Genomic DNA, 15,471 nt, shown 5'->3' with positions numbered 1-15,471 from the left:
TATTTCCATTTCTGATTGTTGATAAAGCAGCGCTTTTTTGTTTAGTTATTTTTGACCATGCTCCATGGCATGCAGGATCAAAGTTCCCTGACCAGGGATCAAACCCTCCCCTGGCACTGGAAGCCCAAAATCTTAACCACTGGACTGCCAGGGAAGTCCTATGTTCTCTGACAGTAAAGCAAATTTAATCTAGCATGTCTACATTTTAACTTTTCCAAGGAAGTTCTAGCATCTCCTCCTCTCTCACTATGGGGTGTTGCCTTCCTGAGCCTTCAAGGAGCTTTCTCAGTGATGTACTAGGTTCAGTTCCAGGTGTCTTTGCCAGGATATTAAATCCTAAGTCAGAAGAGAGTGTCTTTTTATTAACATATGCTTCCTTATCCAGTCTTATATTCCAGTCTTGTTTCAGCACCCTTAAGATCCCCTTCCCTTGGTACATGCTCCCAATTTCTACTGGTACATATTAGCCAGGTTCTGCAACTCTTCTGGTGAATAATTTCCTTTCTTCCAAAGTAGAGTCAGTGTTTCCCCAGCTGGGCCATAATAAAAGATCCAAATTTTTAGCCTAGAAGTCATGTAGGAAGTTGCAGGCAAATCTTGAAGAGGGCAGGTGTCACTTACAAGGCGTCTGTCTCAGATGCTGAAAGTGAAAGCTAAGAAAGAGTTGTAAATGGCCTGGTTAAACACTGAAGTTTTCTCAAGCCAGAGCCAACCTAAAAAGACCTAGAGAGTAATTTTCATTTTCTGTTTTGTTGTTGTTGTTGTTGTTGTTGTTACCCGTAATTATCAAGGTATCCAGTTTTCAGAACTTCCCTGGAAGTCCAGTGGTTAAGACTCTGCACTTCCAAGGCAGGGTGCATGGATCCAGTCCCTGGTTAGGGAACTAAGATCTCGCCTGCCTTGCAGCATGGTCATGTGTCTTTAACGTATTATTTCACTGTTCATTTACATTACTGCAAACATTTGTTACAGTGAAAAGGAAAACATGATTTGTACCCTAAAGGTTACTGCACAAAGTCATTAATGAGTTAATTAAGTGTTGAACAATTAGAGAGCTGGTGTTTTAAAGGCTTTATTTTAAGCAGAAAACCTGGTTGATTGTTATATACATATATGTATTAGAGTGTTTCAAGTACTGAAAGAAATTGGTTGGGGCTTCTAGATGTGCTGGGAATATGTATGTTTTTCTATTTAGAACAATGATGTACAGACTCCCCTTCTTAAAAATTCACTATCTAACATGTTTTTAGGAATGGATTAAATCTCTGAGGGATGCCTGAACTAGAATATGAGATACTAAGAAGAATAAAATCATATTGTTATTATATTGTTGTGAATATTGCAGTCCATTAGAGACACATGCTCAGCCACTAGTGATGCTAACATTGATCATCTGATTACAATTAATGCTTTCCCTCTTGAGATTGGAAAGTTATCTCTGCGGTGGCTCTATATGAATGTTTACAACAATCAATCATCTGGTTTTAATACCAGTTGATAATCCTTAGCTGAATCAACAATTTCATTGGAGTTTGTTAAATTATGTTTTTCTGATTGTTTCCTTACACTGTTTACAAGAATTCTGTGAAGGTTTTCTTCATTAACTGGGACTATGTGGTTTTCCTAAAATAAACTTTTACTAGAAGAGCAAAATAATGCTTAATAGTCTCCCTTTGGACTTCCCACGTGTCTCAGAGGTAGAGAATCCACCTGCCAACCAAAAGATACAGGTTTGATCCCTGGGTTGGGAAGATCCCCAGAGAAGGAAATGGCAACCCACTCCAATATTCCTGCCTGGGAAATCCCATGGACAGAGGAGCCTGGTGATGGGGTTGCAAACAGTCAGACATGACTTAGCGACTAAACAATAACAACAATTTTCCCTTTAATTACCAATTTTCAAAGCAAATGTTTTAAAAGTTACCCCAAAGGGCAATGAGTGAAGAGTTCTTGATTTATTCTCATTTTGAGTATCATCATAAAATAATGAATTTCATTCAACCAATGTGTTCAATTTGATCATTATTCTTTTAGTTACTGAGATTGTGATAACTTTGTTCAGTGGGGACATTTTCATGTAGGCTTCTGGGTTCTTTTGACATGACAAACTTTTATCTTCTAAAGTTTTCTTGCTTCCTAACACAAAAAGGTATCTCAGGTGCACTTTGAAAAATGCCTACTTCTAGATGTGGAATCAGCAATTTCTTCAAGAAGCCATGCCTTCTTTTAGTAGGCACTAGGGTTGCTCATTGTTTCTAGTCCCTTGCAGTGGACAAGACCAGAAAATATATATTTGAAAACTCATAAGTTCCTCCTGATTTTTCGTTTTAAACATTATTTTCAGTGGGTTTCCTTGGTTATACAATTGTATATCTTTTCTCTTATGCTAAAAGCATTGACTCCTCAGGGGCTTCCCTGTGGTCCAGGGATTAAGAATGCACGTGCCAGTGCAGGTGACAGGGGTTCGATCCCTGAAGATTTCACACGTTGCAGGGCAACAAAGCCCAACTTCCCCAGCTACTGTGTGCCCACAGCCTGTGCTCTGCAACAAGAAGCTGCAGCAGTAAGAGTCCTGCACACTGCAAGGAAGAATAGCCCCTGCTTGAAGCAACTAGAGAAAACCCTCACACAGCAATGGAGACCATCATAGCCAAAAACAAACAAATAAAAACACCGATTGCTCCCACTTTTAATATAACCATGTCTTTTGACCTATTTATTGGAAAATACTTTATTTTTTAAATTCCTGTATTGGTAATACTTCAAACAACATAATTTCAGAGACAAGTTTAAAGCTTAAGAAAATTTCACATTTAAGGGCTTAAAAGTTTAAACTTTTAGTCAGGGATTTTTTTGTCCTTAAGAGTACATCCCATTAAGGATGGAAAGTCTTCAGAACTAACTCTCTTTGTGATTATATTGCCAAGTTGATATGGTTCAGTTCATTTGTTCTCAAATTGAAAGAATTTTAAAATTTTTATTTTTTGATTAGGTAATTAAATTACATAATTCAAAAACACACAGGCACTTCCCTGGTGGTCCAGTGGTTAAGACTCCATGTTCCCAAAGCAAGGGGTCCAGGTTCGATCCCTGGTCAGGGAAATAGATCCTGCATGCCAAAACTGAAAAAACAAAAGATCGATCCTGAATGCCACAACTAAAACTCCATACAGCAAAATAAAAGCAAAAAACCCCAAAGTACACCTACAGGAGTCTTAAAGCACATATGGTCATTTCTGTCCTTACCTCAACTTTTTTCCCCATTTTTACTGTTTTCTTATTTATCCTAGGAGTGCTTATTTTTACAAATGTAAGCAAATATTATACCTTTCTTATTTCCTCTCTACCTTTCAGTTCAGTTCAGTTCAGTCGTTCAGTCATGTCTGACTCTTTGCGACCCCATGAATCACAGCACGCCAGGCCTCCCTGTCCATCATCATCTCCCAGAGTTCACTCAAATTCATGTCCATTGAGTCGGGTGATGCCATCCAGCCATCTCATCCTCTGTCATCCCCTTCTCCTCCTGCCCCCAATTCCTCCCAGCATCAGAGTCTTTTCCAATGAGTCAACTCTTCGCACGAGGTAGCCAAAGTACTGGAGTTTCAGCTTTAGCATCAGTCCTTCCAATGAACACCCAGGACTGATCTCCTTTAGAATGCACTGGTTGGATCTCCTTCTCTTGAGAGAAGACTCTCAAGAGTCTTCTCCAACACCACAGTTCAAAAGCATCAATTCTTCGGCACTCAGCTTTCTTCACAGACCAACTCTCACATCCATACATGACCACTGGCAAAACCATAGCCTTGACTAGACGGACCTTTGTTGGCAAAATAATGTCTCTGTTTACTGTCTCTCATACAAAACATAGCATATTATGTATTAATATATCGTCCTGCACTTTGCTTTTTACACTCCGCAATATATGCTGGAGATCACTCTAAATCAATAAAGAGAGCAATGAATTATTTTAAGAGTCAAGTAGAAAGTTTTATTAACTTTGATCAGAACACCAACCAGAATGTGCTTGTAAAACAAGATTCTTGACTCAGTTCAGTTCAGTCACTCAGTCGTGTCCAACTCTTTGCAACCCCATAGACTGCAGCACGCCAGGCTTCCCTGCCCATCACCAACTCCCAGAGCTTGTTCAAACCCATGTCATCAAGTTGGTGATTGATTAGATGCTCTTAATGTGCATTAACTATTTCCAAATTTCTCACTCTTTTTAAAAAGTGACTATATATACAAAAATTATAATTAATACAATTCTCTAGAATGCATATGTGTATTTGGCATTTTTATTCAGTCTACATCTATGGATACACGCATTTTTCTGTAAATAACCAAAGAAAGGGCTCCCTATTTTTCTAAACTCACAATACCATTATCACAACTAAATTTTTAACAATAATTTCTGATATCTTCAAATGTCTAATCAGTTGTCTCATAAAGGTGATAATATATTTTTTTAAATCTTAAAAATAAAAAACTATGATCCAAACAAGGCCCACACATTATGATTACTTAGTCTTTTAAAATCTTTTAAACTGCAGGTTTCCTTCCATCCCTTTTTTCCCCTTACAATTTTTAAAGAATAGTGGTTGTCTAATCCCCAATTTCATACAGTCTCAATTTTGCTGACTGCATCACTGTGGTATGGCTTAACATGTTTCCCTGCCTTCTGCATCATCTGTGAATTGGTAGTTGTATCTTGAGATTTGATCACATTCAGGTTCCATACTTTCGGTTAGACTAATAGGTGGTGACAGTGTTCTCCAAAAGCAACATATTACACAGACATATGGAATTTAGAAAGATGGTAACGATAACCCTATAGGCGAGACAGCAAAAGAGACACAGATGTATAGAACAGTCTTTTGAAAGTGAAAGAGGAGAATAAAAAAGTTGGCTTAAAGCTCAACATTCAGAAAACTAAGATCATGGCATCTGGTCCCTTCACTTCATGGGAAATACAGGGGGAAACAGTGGAAACAGTGTCAGACTTTATTTTGGGGGACTCCAAAATCACTGCAGATGGTGACTGCAGCCATGAAATTAAAAGATGCTTACTCCATGGAAGAAAAGTTATGACCAACCTAGATAGCATATTGAAAAGCAGAGACATTACTTTGCCAACAAAGGTCCATCTAGTCAAGGCTATGGTTTTTCCTGTGGTCATGCATGGATATGAGAGTTGGACTGTGAAGAAAGCTGAGCGCCGAAGAATTGATGCTTTTGAACTGGGGTGTTGGAGAAGACTCTTGAGAGTCCCTTGGACTGCAAGGAGATCCAACCAGTCCATTCTTATGGAGATTAGCCCTGGGTGTTCTTTGGAAGGAATGATGCTAAATCTGAAACTCTGGCACTTTGGCCACCTCATGCGAAGAGTTGACTCATTAGAAAAGAGTCTGATGCTGGGAGGGATTGGGGGCAGGAGGAAAAGGGGACGACAGAGGATGAGATGGCTGGATGGCATCACCAACTCAATGGACGTGAGTTTGAGTGAACTCCGGGAGTTGGTGATGGACAGGGAGGCCTGGCGTGCTGTGATTCATGGGGTCGCAAAGAGTCAGACACAACTGAGTGACTGAACTGAACTTGGACTCTGTGGGAGAGGGCAAGGGCGGGATATGAGAATACCATTGAAACATGTATATTATCATACATGAAACAGATCGCCAGTCCAGGTTTGATGCATGAGACAGTGTGCTCAGGGCTGGTGCACTGGGATGACCCAGAGGGATGGGATGGGAGGGAGGCGGGAGGGGCACTCAGGATGGGGAACACATGTACACCCGTGGCGGATTCACGTCAATGTATGGCAAAACCACTACAATATTGTAAAGTAATTAGCCTCCAACTAAAATAAATTTTTAAAAAAACCAACATATTTTTATTGTCTGGTTGTTTCTTTTTTTATGGTGTTAGCCACCACTGATGCTCAATGTCTAGATCCATTAGCTCACTAAGGGTTCATTTACTTTTTACTGTGGCTAATATACCTAACAAAATTTACAATTTAAGCCATTTTTAAGTGTACAGTGGCATTAAATAATTCATGTTGTTGTGAAACCATCACCACTATCAATCTGAAGAACATTTCTCATCTATCCAAACTGAAACTAGGTACCCATTTAACAATAATTCCCCTTTCCTGCTCTCCCCAGCCTCTAGCAACCACCATTATACTTTCTCTATGAACTTGACTGCTCTAAGTCCCTTATATAAGTGGAATCATAACAGTTTTTTTCGTTTTGTTCCTGGCTTATTTCACTTAGCATAGTGTCTTCAAGGTTCACCTATTTTGGAGCATGTGTCAGAATTTTCTTCCTTTTTTAAGGTCAAGTAACATTCCATTGTATATAAATACCACTTTTTGATCATCCACACATCAATCAGTGGACAGGCTGTAGATGTGGTACCATTTCTTAAAAGGCAAAAAGAGCTTATATGGAAACATATCAATAAACCTCAGCAAAATCATTAAAGTTGTCTGAATTACAGGTAGAGTCAAGAACAAGAAGCAAGATCTCCATCCCCACACAAATTTGCAACAGATACATATTCTGAACTCAAACTGTGGTTCCAGCAATAGTTTTCAGACCTCAGTGCAAGTGCAAAGGAAATTCCTATATTTCATTTAACTGTGCAGTTGGAGAGCCTCCACCTATCCTTCAACTGGATGTGCTTAATTGACAATGTGGAAAACAGTGAAAAATTCTTAAAGAGATGGGAATATCAGACCACCTTACCTGTCTCCTAAGAAATCTGTATGCAGGTCAGGAAGCAACAGTTAGAACTGGACATGGAACAACAGACTGGTTCCAAATTGGGAAAGGAGTATGTCAAGGCTGTATATTGTAACCTTGCTTATTTAACTTACATGCAGAGTACATCATACGAAATGCCAGACTGGATGAAGTACAAGCTGGAATCAAGATTGCTGGGAGAAATATCAATAACCTCAGATATGTAGATGACAGGACCCTTATGGCAGAAAGCAAAGAGGAACTAAAGAGCCTCTTGATGAAAGTGAAAGAGGAGAGTGAAATAGCTGGCTTAAAACTCACCATTCAAAAAACTAAGATCATGGCATCCAGTTCCATCACTTAATGGCAAATATATGAGGAAACAATGGAAACAGTGACAGACTTTATTTTCTTGAGCCCCAAAATCACTTCAGATAGTGACTGCAGCCGTGAAATTAAAAGACGCTTGCTTCTTGGAAGAAAAGCTATGACAAACCTAGATAGCATACTAAAAAACAGACATTACTTTGCCAACAAAGGTCCATATAGTCAAAGTGATGGTTGTTCCAGTAGTCATGTATAGCTGTGAGAGTTGGGCCATAAAGAAGGCTGAGTGCCGAAGAACTGATGCTTTTGAACTGTGCTGTTGGAAAAGACTCGAGTCTCTTGGACTGCAAGGAGGTCCAACCAGTCAATCCTAAAGGAAATCAGTCCTGATTATTCATTGGAAGGACTGATGCTGAAGCTGAAACTCCAATACTTTGGCGACCTGATGAGAAGAACTGACTTACTGGAAAAGACCCTGATGCTGGGAAAGATTGAAGGCAGGAGAAGAGACAACAGAGGAAGAGATGGTTGGATGGCATCACCAACTCAATGGACATGAGTTTGAGCAAGCTCCAGCAGTTAGTTATGGACAGGGAAGCCTGTCGTGCTGCAGTCCATGGGGCTGTAAACAGTTGGACATGACTTGAGTGACTAAACTGAACTGACAATGTAATGATATGATAAAAGGCAAGTTATCAAGAGAATATAAATGATAGAAGTCTATAAATGCCTTTCAAGTGATGAATATGCTCAATTAAAATCACATGCTCTTAGACTGATACCAGTTCTGGCAGTATTACCTGTGTGAAGACATTTTCAAAGATCAAATATAAAAAATCTCACTATAGATCAGCACTAACAGATGAATGCTTGCAGTTGATTATAATGATAGGAAACACTGCTTCTAATTTTTTTTTTTAGCTGCACCATGCAGCACATGGGACCTTAGTTCCCCAACCAGGGGTTGAATCCATGTCCTCTGCACTGGAAGCACAGTCTTAACCACCGGATCACCCCGGAATGTCCTAGGAAACAGTAACTTTGATCCCCAATTAAGCAGCTGACTTGTACAACAAAAATTTGTACTCAATTATTATTTTGAATTTTGTTAATAATACAAAGAAATTGTGGAAATTTGTTTTCCTTAATTTATGTACCTATATATCCTTGATTTTGCTTCTTGGCATGTAAAGCCTGATATTTACTATGTGATCCCTTATAGAATAAGTTTGCCACCCCCTGGTCTAGAAGAACACTTGTCAATACATCCAGCTGCTTGTGATCTCTCCCAAGTTCTATTCCTGTCTCCCACTCATTAAATGGCCTCTAATTCAAGCCAAAACTCTAGAAATCTTGGTATTTTACTTTCCCACAATCTCTACATTAAGCTGTTAAAATGTTGTGTGTCAGTCCTGCCTCGAAAAATTGTAACTTTAATGCATCTCCTTCTCTCCATATCTGCTTTTACTCACTTCTTGTCTGCACTAATGAAATAGTCTAATTGGTCTCCCTGCTCCCGCTCTTGCCCTCTGTATAAAATTTATTTTTGGCTTCATTGAGTCTTTGTTGTTGCGTCCTGGCTTTCTCTGAGGTGCACGGTCTTCTCATCGCCGTGGCTTCTCTTGCTGCCGAGCACGGGCTCTCAAGCGCAGGCTCAGTAGCCGCACACAGGCTTAGCTACCCCAAGGCCTGTGGGATCTTCCTGGACCAGGGGCAGAAGCCACGGCCACTGCATTGGCAGATGGTCTTTACCACTGGACCACCAGGGAAGTCCAGTGAAAGTGTGAAGTTACTCACTCATGTCCAACTCTGCAACCCCATGGACTGAAGCCCACAAGGCTTCTCTGTCCATGGAATTCTCCAGGCAAGAATACTGGAGTGGGTACTCAGTCCCTTCTCCAGGGGATCTTCCTGACCCAGGGATCGAACCCGAGTCTCTTGCATTGCAGGCAGATTCTTTACCATCTGAGCCAACAGGGAAGCCCCGGAATCTCTTTAGAATGTGAAAAGATTATTATTTCCCTAAACCCCTTATTGCTTTCTCAATGCATTTAGGATCAAATCCAAATTCCTTATCATAATCAAGGCTTCATATAGTCCAGTCCACCTCTTCAATCACATCTGCAATGAACTGAATGTTTATGTTCCCCAAAATTCATGTTAAAATCCTATCCCCAAAGTGGTGTTATTAGAAGGCTGGGCATTGGTGAGATTAGGTCATGAAGGTGAAGACCTCATGAATGGGATTAGTGCCCTTATAAAAAAGGGACTTCAGAGAGAGCTCCCTTTCTGTTTCCACTGTGTAAAAATAGAGCAAGATATATAAGTCAGGAAGCAGGTCCTCATGACACCAAATCTTCTGGCACTTGATCTTAGACTCCAGCCTCCAGAAGTGGGAGAAATAATTCTTTTGTTTATAAGTCACCACATCTGTGGTGCTGTTAGAGATGCCACAATGGACTAAGACAACATCTCTTTCCTCTCCAGGTTCCCACTCTCATCAAATACACCTCCTATCTCTTCCTTGGCCTTTACATCTGCTAAATACTTAACTGGAACCACTTTCCTTGCCCTGTTTTGCACGTCTGGTGTAGTGGGAATTCCTAATAATGTACTTTCACAGCCTTCAGAAATTTCACAGAAATAGTACCTGGAAAAACAGCATGTATTAAGAAACTATATTGATGATTATTTTTCATGTCTTTCTTAGAATTACAGCCTTGTTACAAACCCCAGGGTCAGACCCAGAAGGGGTTATGACTGGGATCATGAAAGCGTGGACCTTGGAACACCCAGTCTGTGTCAGGCATGAATGCTGCCCATGCACTTGCTAACAGCTCCCGAGACCAGCCCAGAAGGGAATGGCCTGGGGTAAACACACGGAGATCTGGACTGTGTCAGCGTAGTCCATGATGTTTAGGAGTATGTGATTGATATGGCCTGTGTGTTGAGAAAGATAAGATCTGAGAAAGTCTTGAGGTCTGCAGTTATGAATAAAAGCTGGACTCAGAGTAGACTCTGCACCTCAGTCCAATAGAGGCCACAGGTCCCCTGACCCCTTGCACCAGGTTTCATGTTCTGTCTTTCTTCTTGTCACTCGCTCCCGGACCATTAGAGCAACAGTCTGGGTCTTTCTTTTGCTTTGGATACTAGGTAAATATGTACAGTATACCTTCCTTTCCCGTTACTCTCCATCTTATTGCCTGTTGTATTTTCTTTCCATCTATGAAGTGTGTACATAATGGTTTAAACATCTGTCTCTTAAAGCGAAAATCCAGGCCCAAGTCCTTGTGATACTTTCTGCTTTCTTCATCAGTGCCCGGTATACAGTAGACGCTTATTGTTGAAGGAATAAAGAGGGAAGAATCTAAGTGGTTTGGGGGTTAGGAAAACTGGATATATAAAACTAAGGGTCACCAGTATTTAAGTGCTTTAACTCAGAAAAGTGGATAAAATCATCTAGGAGTGTATCAAGTTAGAAGACAGGGGAAGAGCCCTGAAAAACTAGCATTTATGAGAAAGGCAGTAATTAAAATGGTAACATCTAATCCTTACTGAGTGCTGTATGCTTCATTTCCCTTTTAGTTGAAAACATTTTCCCTTTATGGATGTGAATGCTCCCTGAGAGAACTGATCCCTGAGTGTGGGGAACTGATGCTCTCACTCTATAATAAGAGCTGACATTTATTGAATTTACTGAGTACAAGGCACTGTTTTAAGCATTTTACATGTATTAATTCTCACAATACCATGAACATATTAACTGTTAATGAGAAACTAGAGACAGAAGAGTGAAGATACAGGATAGAGAGGATAATTAAGAGAGCAAAGGCTCTGGCAAGGGGCCTAGCCGTGCACAGTAGAAGGGATATTTCCTCCACTATAAAAAGGAAAAGACAGAGGCAGAGAAGTGCACGTTTACGTGAGTTTAAACCACAACCTTTCATCATGGAACTCGATTTCTCTATAATTCTAATAACTTGATAAAAAAAAAAAACTTCTAACATGGAGTTTTAATGGGCTTCATAGGAAGTAATAAAGAGCTGGGGGGAATAAGGAGCGGAAGGAGGCAATTCTGCTGTATGTCTAGACATCTATCAAGTGCTAGGTATACCTGAAGCTTTACAGATCCCGAGATGGGAAACATGTGGAGACTGTATGGGTGGACCTCTGTTTTTGGATGGGCCTCCTTCCCCACTCTTCTGTCCCAGAACTTCAATTTACCCTTGAGGATTCCAGGACTTGTTGCCTCAGTGAAATGCATGGTCACCGTGCTCTGGCCAGAGGGCGGCCCTGAGGCAGAGTCCACTCCTGGGAAATTTCATCATAAGACGGGAGACACGAGACATAAGACTGACTGGGTCTTCCCAAAACATACGACCTCAAGAAATCCCCAGTTTCTGCTCCCTGAAGCCCTGGAGCTGACCCAGGTCTCATCCTCCCAAAGGCTGGTCTTTTAGCCCTTCCTTCCGTTCCAGGAGCCACCCCACCCTTCAGATTCCTGTTTTGATAAGGCTAGTCAGAGCCAGTGTCCGTTGCTTGCAATCCAAGGATCCTAGCCAACAGATACACTCACTCACAGAATGTGCGCCGAAGAATGACAGGTGGGTGGCATGGCAGTAGATCCAAGGGCGGCAGCCTCCAGCCCTGACCCTGTACCCAGTGTGGTCACAGTCCTTATAGTGGGGATGGTTCTAGAAAGACTGACAGATCCCAGCTAGAACTCACCTTCTCAGCCACGGTCATAGTTTTAGCCCCTTTAGGCTCCATACCTAATAACTTCCGAGGTACCTGCTTTGGCAAAGGCTGTCAGTCTTGGCTCTACAGTTCTCATGCTCACCATTTCCACATCAATTCGGCCACCTATCCCCACTGCCACACTCTGGCAATGTGGTCTTTGTGAAACCTCTGGTGATCTATAATAGGTTCTTTACTCAGCTTCCTTTGTGCCACTACAGTAGCTTGTACTGTCCCCCATCATGGACTTACTATACCACATTGTCATTATGTCTAGCTTTGGTAGTAGCTGCAAACTCTTCAAGGCTAAGAGTGTAAGTCAGGGTTGAATACAGTGCTTTGCAATAAATGTTGAACAAACCAAACAATACACATAATATATGCAGTCAGGAGGCAACATTATAAAATCATGTGAAAAATCCCTAAAGAAACAACAAAAAACCAAAGAATCAGTTAGAAGGAACATAACACCCCACACCTCAAAAAAAAAAAAAAAAAAGGCAGGTGAGGACTGAGAATCTGGCCCACCAATGTTCAGGATTGTGTTCTCTGCATCAGTGTGAAACTATCTGATTCTTCCCACTGACATAACCCAGCTGCATAAGGAATACATCCAGGTCTTTGCAACTGTTTTCACATGTTCTCTCCCATATAAATGACTCAATTCAGTTCACAGTTAGCTTAGATTTCATGGCAAAGTTTATTTGAAGAAATAAAGAGAACTACGACAATCTCCCCATTCCAACATCTACCCTTCTATGTGTGGACCAAGGGGCTGTAATGTGGGTGAGGATGGACAGGGAGGAGGTATGGTCCCACTGTGCAGTTATTTCTCTAGTTTTCAGCATGTGCCACCTCAGCCCTGAGTCCCTCTAACCTTGGCCTCTTGTTCAGAGCAGTGGCACTACCCTGAGAGTATATTAGGTCAGTGGCCATCTCCTGAGTTCACTGATCACATTTCAGTCCCTGTGATCAATGTGAGTGATCAGTGGTGGTCAAAGGTAGACAAGAGGCACAGACTGTGGAGGGAATACCTCTATTAAAGAGGGTTCTAAGTGACTCATGGAATTCTCAATTTGTTAAAGTGCTCAACTACAACATACAAAATAAAGGTGTTGAAAAAGTACCTACTGGTGAGAAAGTAATTTATAGACTGAAGGGTTTCCAGAAAATCATAACAAAAAAAAAGTATACAAGACGACCTTTACTCGTAAAATTTCAGCAATGATGAGAGAAAAGTAAAGCTTAGAGCTTAGTCTCTGGATTACTAGAACTCTGAATCAAACACATCTCTAGATGGAGACCAGCTCCCTTAACTTCTCATACAGACTGAATTAAACATTTATCATAATTTTTCTTGCTCTAACTCCTCTCTCATCAAATACCTTCTAATTGGAAATTTAATCCAGTTTCCTGTACGAAAAGATCTATTACAGGCAACTGATCAGTATATCTACAGCCTGTAAACCAGTTCCCGTAGGACAGTTAGCAAAAACTTGCAAATATGTCAGGTTGAGGCCCACACCCAAGAAGAGATCCGTAATATATCTATCCTTGTGGAATAATTAACAAGATATGGGACGTTGCTGCTAGTCCTGTGGTTAGGACTCTGCACTGTCCACTGCTGGGGTGCAGTTCAATCCCTGGTGGCATGCTACGAGGTATGGCCAAGAAAAACCACCAACACCAACATCAAGATACAGGATCACGGTACTGTGGTAGTGAGGGGTAATAAGTATCCATCAGCAGCAGTGGCTCCCTTGTCCTGAAAGTTAGCATATGGCCTCAGCAATCACTTGTAAGTCCAATGAGCAGTGGCCCAGCCCTGACCCTTGCAGAGGTCCCTATGGCGAAGGAAACAAGCATGGACTCTGAACCGGCGACCACAGTGAGGACAGGCATGTAGGGCTCCAGCATGCGTCTTCATATGCTCTGTCAGATGGTGCTTCAGCTTGAAACGCTTGTTGCAGATGCCACAGCCAAAGGGTCGAAGGCTGAAGGTCAGCATGATGTGTCGGTCGCGCTTTGGCTTCACTGCAAAGCGCTTCCCACACAAACAACCAAAGCGTTTTCCATCTGCAGGGGGTGCGCCACCTAGCTTCACAGGCCCATGCACAGCCTGCCCTGCTCCTCCAGGTCCCCCACCCCCTGACAGGATTTCATTCCCATGAAGATCCACTGGTTTCCAGGATGGACCACCTCCTCCAGATGTTGTCCCTGCTCCTGAGGGCAGTAGGAACCCTAGTTCTCCATTCTCTTCAGTGTTCCCTGCTGGAAACACTTTGGTCTCCTCCTTTGCTCCTACAAACTGACTTCCGCCTCCTGCTATCTCCTCCTTGGACTCAAAGGGTTCCTGCTTGATGTAGAAGACTTTGGGGGGCAATGCAGTATGAGGAGCAGGAGGCTCAGGTGGGGCACTCTCACCCTCTGGAAACCTGCAAGGAGTAGTGGATGTGGGCAGGGGGTGGGATACAGGAGGGCGAGGAAAACTCCCTGATCCTCTCTGAGGCTGAGGAGTCTGAGAGGGTGCTGCTGACCCTTGGTCCTCCTCATCTTCCTCCTCTTCCTCTTCAACCTGAAGCTGTAACACATCTCCCAGTTCACTCCCCTCCCCTCCAATCGGGCTCTGGGTAGAAGGAGAAGACTGTGCCGGGGTCTGGAAAGGGGAAGAGCGGATGCACCAGCCTCCTGTGGTGGAAAGAAGTGTGTGGAAAGGGGTCGCTCCTCGGGATGAAATCCCACCACCGGTGTTTTCCAGTTCTCTAAGGATCTCTGAGCACTGATCTACCACTTGCCACATCTGCAGGCCACTGGCCACAAGAAGGTGCGCAGGGAGAGCATCCAGGGGCAGACGGAGGTGCCCCGAATAAATGAGCTGGAGCAGCCCCTCGAAGGCATCGGCTTCGATAACGTTGGGTAGGGTGAGACGCGGTGCATCCCCCAGAAGTAGTTTGTCGTGGAAGTAAGGAGAAGCGGCAGCCAACACTGCTTTGTGGGCCCTCAGTTCGCGGCCCTGCACCAGGAGAGAGACGTCACAGAACTTTCCCTCCAGCCTGTGGCGGTTCAGGGCCTCCAGCAGCAAAGAGCTGTGCTGAGGGAACTCGATCTGGATCGTCCGTGGGGCTGGGTTGCAGGCTGGGGAGGGGGCTACGGGAGGCAAAGGCGTCGAGGTATCCATGGCCTCCTGAGGAAGAAAAAGACCCCAGAGGGTCGGGTACAGGAGGTGAGGGGGCGGAGGAGAGCCCCTGCGCGACGAGGGCTGTGGAGGAAAGAGGGGGTCACAGAAGCTCTGGATAAGGAAAATCGTATCTCCCCAAGCAACGTCCGCCTCCGCTACACCCCAACGTGTGGGAACTTTTCGGTCGCCGGTGGTTCGGGCAGAACAGTCCCACACACTCCCCCGCCGAGAAAACTAAAACAAACCACAACAAAACACCAACCGGGGCTTGAACTTGCAGGGCCTGTGGCGAGGAGGAGGTCCTTCAGCCGTGAGCCGGATCCCGCCGGCCCGGTCGGCTTCTTCCCGCCGTTCTGCTTCCCAACTCACGTGCCCGCAGAGTCCAACTCCCTGGCAGGCACCCGGGGACCGCAAGAGCCAGCCGCTTGGCCCTTCCTGCCGCCACGCCCCCACGGATACACACGCGGTCCTGCGTCCAGAGCG

The 15,471-nt window shown here is 43.1% G+C and overlaps 1 protein-coding gene across 1 annotated transcript; it reads right to left on the bottom strand.

The window, feature by feature from the left end:
* Positions 1-12,491: 12,491 nt before the first annotated feature.
* Positions 12,492-15,338, bottom strand: ZBTB9 (zinc finger and BTB domain containing 9). Its single transcript, XM_061397927.1, has 2 exons — positions 15,251-15,338; positions 12,492-14,994 (listed from the first exon to the last, which is right to left on the bottom strand). Exon 2 carries the CDS (start codon positions 14,986-14,988, stop codon positions 13,603-13,605), a length of 1,386 nt encoding a protein of 461 aa, XP_061253911.1. The 5' UTR covers positions 14,989-14,994; positions 15,251-15,338; the 3' UTR covers positions 12,492-13,602.
* Between the last annotated feature and the right edge of the window lie 133 nt (positions 15,339-15,471).

Source organism: Bos javanicus, chromosome 23 (genome assembly GCF_032452875.1).
Source record: "Bos javanicus breed banteng chromosome 23, ARS-OSU_banteng_1.0, whole genome shotgun sequence".
In the NCBI taxonomy this organism is placed as follows: domain Eukaryota; kingdom Metazoa; phylum Chordata; class Mammalia; order Artiodactyla; family Bovidae; genus Bos; species Bos javanicus.
The sequence above is the reverse complement of the archived record's forward strand: the minus strand, read 5'-3'. Positions and strand labels throughout refer to the sequence as shown.

Excerpts from the sequence above, each read along its gene's own strand:
- ZBTB9 (XM_061397927.1), bottom strand. The coding sequence starts at position 14,988 with ATGGATACCTCGACGCCTTTGCCTCCCGTAGCCCCCTCCCCAGCCTGC.